This window comes from Belonocnema kinseyi, chromosome 3 (genome assembly GCF_010883055.1).
Source record: "Belonocnema kinseyi isolate 2016_QV_RU_SX_M_011 chromosome 3, B_treatae_v1, whole genome shotgun sequence".
NCBI classification, from domain to species: domain Eukaryota; kingdom Metazoa; phylum Arthropoda; class Insecta; order Hymenoptera; family Cynipidae; genus Belonocnema; species Belonocnema kinseyi.
This window is the reverse complement of record NC_046659.1, coordinates 30,148,817-30,159,950: the sequence shown is the minus strand read 5'-3', so window position 1 is coordinate 30,159,950 and position 11,134 is coordinate 30,148,817. Positions and strand designations below refer to the sequence as shown.

The 11,134-nt window shown below is 33.3% G+C and overlaps 1 protein-coding gene across 5 annotated transcripts in view; it reads left to right on the top strand.

Annotated features, from left to right (window-relative positions):
- LOC117170145 (AP-3 complex subunit delta-1) overlaps nucleotides 1-11,134 on the top strand; it is a 172,206-nt gene that overhangs the window by 117,738 nt on the left and 43,334 nt on the right. For all 5 annotated transcript variants that reach the window (XM_033356696.1, XM_033356694.1, XM_033356695.1 and 2 more), the window contains 2 exons: nucleotides 5,577-5,650; nucleotides 6,266-6,709. In XM_033356696.1, coding sequence (XP_033212587.1) covers nucleotides 5,577-5,650; nucleotides 6,266-6,709 — 518 coding nt within the window. The remainder of the gene's footprint in view (nucleotides 1-5,576; nucleotides 5,651-6,265; nucleotides 6,710-11,134) is intronic.

The following is an 11,134-nucleotide window of genomic DNA, read 5'->3' as shown; positions in this document are numbered from 1 at the left end:
ATAATTATTAACCATTCTGCAAATCCAATATTATCCCCATATTAACAAATAAAATAGTGATATAAAATTTTTTGAATTGTTAAAAATCTTATGAATTAGAATATTAATAAAAGATTTTCCATTGTAAAGAGACTAGGCTATTTTTAAAACGAAATGTTCATTTAAACTCGAAATACATCATTGATATGAAAAGCAGACCCAAAGGTTTAATAATATTAATAATTTTATATAATATTGTGATACATCAGTTAAAAATTCCAATTTTTTTAAACATGGGACACTTCGAAGTAGCAACCTTTCACATCAACGAGACCTCTGCAACTTCTTGACATCCTGTTTGTTAGTTTAAGAAGTGTGCCTTCAACGATATCTTTCTAGGCAGTTTGAACATTCTCCCATAATTGTTGAAGATTGGTTGTATAATTTCTACTTTATTATTCAGTACGTCCCACAGTATTTTTGTGGGTTTGATATCGAGAGACTGTAGATGATGATCCATATAAATCAAAGTGTTGTATTTTACCCTGTTTTCGAGATATTTCTCACAAAGAATTGACTGCTTTTTTTAAATCACCCGTGTGACCATTTCCAACGAAACCCGACACTATAATCGAACCTCCTCCACGAGTTACGGTCGAGACCAAGCATTGTGAATTCATTCGTTCACCCTGTATTCTGCGAACGTAATTTCTTCGCCTATCGTCCCCAGAAGAGCTCAAATTTTGACTGGTCGGTAAATAATACATTTTTCTAATCTTCAGCAGTCCAAGAAACGTATTTATTCGCGCTATGTAAACGCTTCAGTTAATTTACCACTCGCAAAAGAGTTTTCTTTGCTACGATTTGTCCACATAGTGCGTAGTCTTTTTCTGACATCTTGTCCTGATGACCACTACGTGCTTATCTTCTTGGACACTTGTACAGCGTTTCCTTTCTCGACTGCTTTGATCGGTATACTCGCCGTTTTAGTAACCTATCCACCGTAAATTAAACATAATTTTTTGATACACCAACTTTTTCAGAAATTGCACTATAAAAAAAATCCTTTACGTAAAGTTCATATTTTTACCCTTAAGACCATGTGTAAGTGTACTAGCTGAAAAGGGCAGTTCTGAGATCAACATTTTTTCATCCATATTAAAAAATACAAGTTTAAATAACGCGGGAAAAATTTTCGGAAAATATTAATAAACATTAAAGGACCGTTTGTGACAAGGCATAGAGTTAGAGTAAGAAAAAAGTTTATTTATGAAAATAAGAAATATCGACCGACGCATTTAGGCTTTACCGCAGAATCTTTTCTGTCGGTAATTATGCCATGTGTATTACCCACAGACCCGCAGAAGTTCAAAGTTGTCTACTGGCTACGATACTGCTGCTCTGACATAGTTTTGTTGTTTTGCCCCACTTTGATAAATGTAAACCTCATAACTAGCCCATTGACAAAATTAAAATTTGGTTGCAGAATTTTACAGCAGGGTCGGTATTTCTCCAAAATAGTAATTACATTTTTTTCGCAATTCTAATTATTTAGGACCAGAGATACATTCCTTCGTGCCTTCTATTTACGTGCCAAATTTTTAATACGATAACTCATTCCGTGTGAGCGTAAGTTGGGAAAGAAAAGCACCGATATAGCTTCCAGTTTCATTTTCTTCGAAAAATTTTTCTTTTCCAAATTTTCACCGAAGCAAAGCAGACATGCACTTTATTGCCTCCTCTTTTGCTTCCCAAACTTTCAGAGCGATACCTCATTTCATTTAGACGCAAGTTGGGAAAGAAAAATTGAGGTCCAGCTTTGGTCACGTGTCCCTCTTCTTACATGGCATAGAAGTCAGATTAATTTCTTTCTTTAAGCCTTTTTTTCACATTCACTTTGAATGTGAAAATGAATCTGATTGAATGTGAAATGAAAGTAACCGTAAATATCAATTTAAAAGAAACCAATAAAAGGAACACGTTCATCGAAATGAGTGTTTTATTAGTTCTTCAAATAATAATAAATATCAAACTATTCTTTAATAGAGGTTTTGTCAGATAAAGTGATGTGCACTACTTTACCATAAAAACTAGGTTGTTCTGCTTAAATTTATATTTTCTAAAAATGAAGAAGCATACTAAGGTACATTCATTTGTTTATGTGCGCGAAGGTCATGTAGTAGAGTATTTTTTTAGAAAAACAAAGCACACTCCTTTCAATGAACGTGTTTCTTTTATTTCGTTTGCTTTCATTCTTAGTTCGTATGAACAATGACTATAAAAATGTATAAATAGAAAGTGAAAAAATGCCTTTAAACAAGGAAATCAACCCGGATTTGATAGAATTTTAATAGAAATTAGAAATATAATTCCCATTACACCTAATCACTGCTTTTTATATTTAATTTATTATTAACACTTCATTATTGGTCACTTAATATTTTTGGTAGTTTTTCATATAAATAATGTACTTCGAATTTAAATGCACAATTTGTTTGAAAAATAGTTTACTCTCTTAACAATATCTACATTTTTATTCAGGTAAACCGACCATTACTGGGACCGCGTTATACATTTCACATAAAATAACAAAAAATACTCGTCAAAATCTGTAAATGAACTGCTGCCAAATTCGCCATTTTGTTGTATTTCAAAACTTTCCGCATAACTTGTATATCCGTGTATTATTGAAGTTTCCTACACTAGTAGAAAAAGTAATGTTTTTGCATATTTTTAATATGTTGAAGAATAACATTCATAAATTTTTTAGCATTTTTATTCGATAAATTATGAATATTCTAATGTCGCGCATTTGGACAAATTCTTGACGAAGTTGCCCCACCTCGGACAAGCTTTCGCTGACTGTCTCAGTTTCGGACACTTTAACGTGAGTTGCGCAATTGCGTTTCCATTACTGAGACGGTCACTTTCACCGTGTTTTCAATCATATTTCGCAGTATTGTGTTAGTGGCATATTAAAAACATTGCTTATAAGATCCACACTTCCTGTTCAATTGATTATTTATTTTTAAAAAGTTGTTCACAGTAGTTTATTGAAACCTCCAATTCTAACCTCAAATTTTGTCCACCCCTTAGGTAAGTAGTTTAATAGTCACTCAAAACATTAATTTTTCAATAAATATTAGTAAATATGCATTAAAATTTAATATTAAATATAAATAATAATGAGATTAATATTATCTATTCACTTTTTAAAATAAATTATGTAAATTAACTGTTCTGTTGACAATTTATATTTTCGAATTAAAAATATAACTGTTATGAAGATACTCGTCTTTTTACATTAAAATATCGACCGTTTGGTAGACACTTTTTTTCTTTCTTGACTGAAAAATCGTTTTTTATTTATATTTGAACTATTTTATTGAAAATTCGTCTTTTTGTTTCAAAAATTTATATTTTTAATTAATTTCTAACAAATTGTTGAATTAAAAAAAAAAGACTAATTTTCTACTGAAGAGGTGAATTGTAATCGAAACATATAATCTTTGATATTTCAACCAAAAAATGTTTTAATTATAAATTAAAAACAATTAAATTCATTTTAAAAAAATTAATTAAAAAAATTAATGAATTTTCACCTAAACAGTTCGACTTGTAATATTTCAATCTGTAAGTTGCATTTTTGCTAAAAAATATGTAATTCATAAGTAAAAAGAATAATTTTCGATCCAAAAATAAATAATCAATAAATAAATAATCAATTCTATCAATTCTGTTCTGTTAAATATCAATTCTGTTCTAATCGATCAAATAATGTATAAGTCACTTATTATAACGGTTTTTTTTTTACAAAAAATTCAAATTCACCATTTTAAAATTGTGTTTATGTGGGTTAGCATTTCATTAATTTATCCGATAATATCGAGATATTATTGAATTTGAAGAATTGTAAATAATTAGAAATTACAATAAATATATTTTTTTAATTCACAATAATTTGAAATGAAAATTACTGATGAACAGAAACAAAAGTACAAGAGGGCCCCGCTGAAGCGCCACCTCTGTGTGCGGCCTATTGGGCCCTGCCTTAACAAAGGAGATGAACAGCAGACCGGCCGAGAGCCGTCGTAATCGTTGGCTAAAACTCAACTCAGATACGATTGGAAATTTTTAATCGTATCTCGGAAATCCATAAAGATTCTTTAAGCTTTTGTTTTTGGCCTAAATTAAAAATAAGATTCTAGGCTCTATTTCGTATAATTTTTAGATTTTTGCAATAAATTCTCATGTGCTGTAATGTTTAACAGCGCTTGCGCCAATCGCACCTACCATTTCCAACGATACTGTATTATTTATATTTAGGATATTATTTTATCTTTAGCCATCTATAATAAGTTTTTTCCGTACGTTATAATCCTCGTTTAACCAGAGGTGTCACATTTTTTGTAAAACATTTGTATAATTTGTCCCCTAGAGGGCTGTTTAGCCCTAGGGACATAAAAAATAAATTCTATTTTAGCAAAAATCATAAAAAATGTAAGATAGAGAAAAGTAAAAAGAGACTGTTCCGGCCTTATTGAGTGGAAAAAATTAATTTATACTTTTTTGTATATCTTGTTTTTGCAAAAGACCGTTGTTTTTGAGCAAAAAAAGTTTGAAGATTTTGAGTATACCTGCGAGCCAAGCAGTGCTTAAATTCGGCGCATGTCTAAAATCCTTCGAAATACAACATATTTCATCAGCAAACGATTCTGGGACATATTCATGCGTACATAATTGGTTTTGTCTGGCTTAGAGGTTAAAGAGTTCTTTCCAGGTCTTTTGTACCTTTTTTTAGCATCCACAGCATTTATTTATATTTTATGTATGGTTAATAATTTCTTGCTTTCAAAACTTAATTTTGAGACATTCATTCTGATTTTTCTTGTTGATAAACAAGCTTTTTTTATATGTGTTTTGGAACTGTGTTCTCTCTTCATCTAGCCGCTGAAAATTATTTGTTAAAAAGAGAAACTTAGAAAATCCGCTTTTTGCGAAAACGCTTTTTATTTTGCGAAAACGCTTTTTAAGTTTGGGAATGTCATAAGCGAAATTACTATAATTACACATGCTATTTCTTTTTTTGAATATTAAATATAATCATTTGCGGTTGCTTGCGTGACATGACTATAGTGACAATAGATTCAAGACAGGTAATAGCGTCATTCCCCAAAATGATAATTCTCACCCTGGCTTAGAATAATGTGAATGTCTAGAGTCCGCCTTAAGTGCTCTTTTCATATCAATATAGACTTATAATTTTTAATGCTTCGAGTTGAAAATTGGTTAGTATGAACAGTACTTTTTGTAAGTGTACATTTTCGGGTGCTTCATCTAATTTTGAAGAGTTTAAACTTCAACATAATCAATAGCTCGATATGGAAAGTTTAAATGGCCGAGAAAAGTTGTTCCAACTGCGAAATCATATAATTTTTGTGTGGAATTTTAGTGGTCACCCTGAACAAAGTTTAGTATTACATTAGTAACTTCATATTTAAGACATAAATATGCTGTGTAAAACTCGTGGTTTAGTACCTATATTGCACTGATACTTTGCTGTATGCTTATTTTAGAGTATAAAATTCCATTTTCAGTTTGGCGCATTGACACCCCTAGAACCTAGGCTTGGCAAAAAACTAATAGAGCCTTTAACCAATTTGATACACAGGTATATAATTTTTCATACTATTATCCACTATACGACTAATATGCTGAACCCACAAAATCTAGAGCACTTGTAAGTGTTAAAATGTTAATTTGCAAAAGCAATTTATACTTGTAGCAGATTGCGAGCAACAAAGTAGCGAATGATTCCTTATGGGGACGGCGATTTGTCATGCACAGCTCAAAGGGCAGCATCGAGAGTGGAGACATGCCTTTTACGCAGGCACAAGGCATTATCTACCGTTTCCTTAGTTTTTTCTTATTAGGAAATCGATATGCTGCTTTATTTTTACATACAAATACCACATACATACCTGACATTTAAAAATAATACTTTAAACTACCCTCTTAAGAATCCGTTATCAGGGCCTTATATAGTGTGAATAGCATACGTTGCCGGCGCCGGAACCGCCTTATTTTTTGTCTCCACGCTCACTAGCGAGCCAAGCGGCCGTTAGTGTCAGCCGCCGTCCCCATAACTGCAAATTATTTGATAGTTTGCTAGCAAAAACATGAAGTTCACTATTTTTCATATTTATTGCTACAAAATCACCCACTAATTACTCATTTATGTGAAATTTCGCAAGATCAAGTATCTGACTTTCTTTCTAATTTGCAGTACATCTGCGATGTCTCTGCTTTATGAATGTATCAACACAGTGATAGCTGTGTTGATATCTATATCTTCTGGTATGCCAAACCACTCCGATTCAATTCAACTCTGCGTTCAAAAACTGAGAATACTCATAGAGGATTCGGATCAAAATCTCAAATATTTGGGATTATTAGCAATGTCAAAGATTCTGAAAACACATCCGAAGAGTGTTCAGGCCCACAAAGACCTCATTATGCAGTGCCTCGATGACAAAGATGAAAGTATAAGACTGCGTGCCTTGGACTTGTTGTACGGAATGGTTTCTAAGAAAAATTTAATGGAAATTGTCAGAAAGTTGATGGTGCATATGGACAAAGCTGAAGGCACAACTTATAGAGACGAGTTACTCTCGAAAATTATTCAGATTTGCTCTCAGAATAACTACCAGTTTATAACGTATTTCGAATGGTCAGTATAATTTTACTTATCGAAGGCTGTAAAATAAGAAGGGATCGATTTCATATAAAAATTCGAATTCAAGGATAATGAAATTAAATTATTTGTATAATATTAACGTTAACATTTTCTCTTTGTAATATCGCGAAAGGTAATACAATTCTGCGTCTAATAAGTACACGCTGAATAATTCACTTTTTTTATAAAGACTTTACAAGTTATGGACGTTTTCGTATTTACACTATGCACCTTCATGAAAAGCAGATTAGAACACTTAAGGGGATTTATTAGAATGGCAAAACGGGATTCCATTTTACAGCCGAAGTTTTGAATTTTTTTTCTGCCTTTTTGCATAAAGCATTTAAATATTAGTCTATCTTACTGACCAGCGCCGGTTTTCGGAAAAAATTTTTATATTTTGTTTAGTAATAAAAAAGGTATGTGGTTTGTTGCAGGACACTCATCGTCCCTCGTGAAACTCAAGAGGTGGCCGTCCTGAGGCTCATCGAATTGCTCGAATGAATGACCCTTTTCATTGTAATGAGATGCAGGTCAGTTACAAAAACTCAAATTATGAAAGCACGGATTGATTTAATTTTTATTAGCAGAATTATTTTATTCATATAATTGGAAGAAAGTAAAAAAAAGATTCATGAAAATCGACTAATATTTTCAGTAATAATAGAAATTTTAAAGTGCACACGAAAGTATAGTCAGATATGCCGTAGCGCTGGATGACACTTTTTTCGTCAGGAAAGTCTAGAGCCTTCAATTTTAGCCCCGATTTGCAATTTTTTAAAATTGAAGTGCGTTAAATTTCAAAACGCACCTAGGTCTAGCTTATTTGTATTTTAATTTATTTATTAAATGTTTACTCAAAGTATGAGAAAAATCGACATTTTTCACAAAACCATTATTAAATCAGCAATAGCAATTGGCATATAATAAAAATTATCTTAAATCAACGCAGTATACTCCCACAATTCAAATAATTTTATTGTTGTAAGTTTTCATTATTATACACATGTTACATTTAGAAATAGCCAAACGTTGTAATTTGACGTTGAAACAAATGTATTCTTCCATGAAAATGCTTTAAATTAACCGATTTTCATGAAACTTTTGTTCACTTTCTTCAAATCATATTAGTAAACTAATTCTTCTATTTAAACTTGACTCAATCCGTGCTTTCATAATTTGAGTTTTTGTAACTGACCTGCATCTCATAAAAATGAAAGGGTCATCCGTTACGAGCAATTCGAGACACCCTAGTGTGCCTGCCTCTTGAGTTTCACGAGAGGGCCAATGACTGTGTTACGAGAATCCACACCATGTATCACTAAAATTTTTCTCTATTATCTCCTTTTTTGATCATTGAACAAAATATTAACATTTTTTCAAAAACCGGCGCTGGTCAGCAAAATAGATTGATATTTAGATGCAGTATGCAAAAAAGAAGATAGAAATATTCCAAATTGCGGCTGTGAAATGAAATGCCGTTTTGCCACTCTAATAAATTCCCTTAAGTACACACGCTCAATCGGCCTCTTGATTCCAATAAGAAGAAATTGACTATTTATATGTTTATGTTTATTATATTTATACACAGCTGCGATATAACGCTCTTCATTTCTATGAAAAATTCGTCCATTAACTCGATATTTACGAAAAGCTCAAAGGTAAGCCACCACTTTGACCTGGAAACTGAGATTCAGCACGGGTTACACTATGCCAACCTATTGTTATATTGAAACAGTGACTGAGTTCTTCATTGAAAAAAAATTATTCTTTAACAATATGTGTGCAAATTTAAATAAAAATTTCATAATTAATTGCTGTTTTGAAATTGTTTTTTGAACGTTGCACTAAAATCACAATGGCAACCGTTTACTGCAGTGGTCAATTAATAACAATACAGTTTAAATAATTTTATTTTTGCATTGACATTATACATGTCGAATTTTGCAGCGCGATCTCGGACTATTTGGTTACTTTTTCAAGTAGGTCGCTCGTCTACTTGATTTTGTGATATGTGATGATGGGGTAATCATAGACATTACTGTCGCTCAGGATGATGTTGCGATGCCGGTGAGTTATTCGAATTGTATTTTTATGTATTCGGTTGTACGGAGTGGTGAGTGAAATATCGGGTGCTAATTTAGCAGCCTCCGGAGTGTCATCATCGTCAACCGCGATCCCCAGAAGAGCAGTTAGCTCGGGGGGAGGGGGAGCTCATTTCCGATCTTCCGCATGGGGTATTCATTCGTGGGGAGCGATTCGGAAGTGCCGGCGTAATTACTCGTAGGTAGCCGTCTTACTGGACTACTCAACCTCGTAATAGAGGGAGGGGTTGACTTCTGGAGGGGGTGCATGAAGTACTACCGGGATTGAGATCCTGGTAAGATGGATCTGCGTTGCGAGGATCAGGGCGCTTGTCGGGCGAGGTCCTGGGGGAAAGACTAAAGGAGCGTGTGCGACATCCGGGGGTGGTATCGTCCGATTACGGTAATGTGTGGATATCGATATCGAGATTGACTCGCACTGATACCCTAGACCCTAGGAATTATTATTTTGTGGTGATCAATATTTTCTTGAATTAAGATCGCTGTGCCTCTACCTGTGTTATTTCTGTATAATTTATAGCCACGAACTATATTAACGTGTAGGGATTCGCGCAGTAAAGTTTCACTGAGCAAGCAAAAGGTAATATTATTTTTGTAGAGGTAGGTGGCTAGTTCATTTATTTTTTTAAGGATACCCTGAGCATTCCAAAAAATTATTTTTAAAGTGTTATTATTGAAGGTGGCCATTTTCGATAGCAAGTGATAGTATATTACTTATAATCTCTGCGGTGGAATTTATAGCTTCGATAATGTTAATTTTTCCTCCCATAATTTCAGAGGATAAGTTTGTAGCTCTTTTTAGTAGATTTACAAGATTTATTTTGATATCCTGACAGGGAGTATTTTTAACGGGGACAATAGTTGAAGTAATTTTATTTTGTTGACCTGGAATTTTCTTGGTGATAGGTGGTTTAGGGCCAGTGCTAGTAATTTTCGGAGTTTCAGGTGACTATAGTTTGAGCTTTGATCAATGTGCTTCTGATGTAGAGGCGACTACAGTGCTGTAAAGTGGTGATTTTTTCTGTGGCTGGACACTGACTTTACGCGTATCATTAGTTTTTGGTTTATTATTTATGGATTTCGTGAAACCTATTTTAAAAGCAGGACAACCTATGTAACTAGCGGGGTGTTGACACACGTCAGAGACATAGTGCACTTGAAGCACTGGGAGGTTTCCTTAGGTTTGACGTAGGGCTCGACCCTTATTTTTATAAAGGAATAGACTTCAGATTGTGAAGCTCTTTTGCTTGAGAGGTATTCGGCAACTTTACCAGAAGCATTGGTAAGACTGTTAGTTTAGCGGCTCCTCATTCGAGCAACCGACGTGATTGCGAACCCTTCCTCTTTTAGTTCGGAAAGAATAAAGTCTTCCAGGAATGCGATGGGGATATTTCGAACCACTAGTTTAATGGGCAGAGAGTCAATGCTTTTATATAGGTAATATTGAAAGCCTTGCTGCTCTAGATTAGCGATAATTTTTCTATGTTCTTCGAGATATGACACTCGGATAGAATAGATGTCTGACCCGAGATTATATACTATCGGCTTAAGCTTGATGGAATCTCTTATCAGTTTATGGGTGATTCTCAAAAAGTGGGCGATTTTGTGTCCAAGCTCTGCAATCAATAATGAAGAAGAGATGAACTATGCTAAAAATTCTCATAATAGGTTTTCAGCATGAAGAAAAAACTCCCTCATTTTGATGAATCTTAATTATTTCTAATTTTAGCTAAAAATAAAGCACCATAAAAAATTTCCTGACGGTCCCGTGTCCCCAATACGAGTTTTCTTGGATTTTAGAAACATTAAAGTACTATTACTGTAATTTATCTCTACAACCTAAATTATACCCTTACTATGAATTATAATATAAAAAAATACATTTTGTTACTTCGATTATTTTTTTATCGAGTATTACAAAAAATTTCAAAGTTGTCCTTCATTTTCATGTTCTGTCGGTCCCACGCATATTTAATTGGTTTTCATATGAGAAAAAATATTTAAATCAATGTAAATTTGGATTAGATTTGTTACTCGAATTGTTCTTCAATCAATTTCACCCGTAGAGAATTAAATAGTTAATTTGGCTTTTCAAAAAATTAGTTAAACTGTGCTTTTAGACACGCGTACCTTAATTATATGTCTTGTCGGTCCTGCCTAAAGCTCCTCAATTACTTGAGAAATATTGAAAGATAAGGTCAGATTTCAATTCAACTTAACCCGTCAGCGCCCCTGGGTGCCATATGGCATCGCTGCGAACGCAGACGCATAATTATTTTTATCGCTCGTGATTTTGAATTTCCCGCGGTGCGAC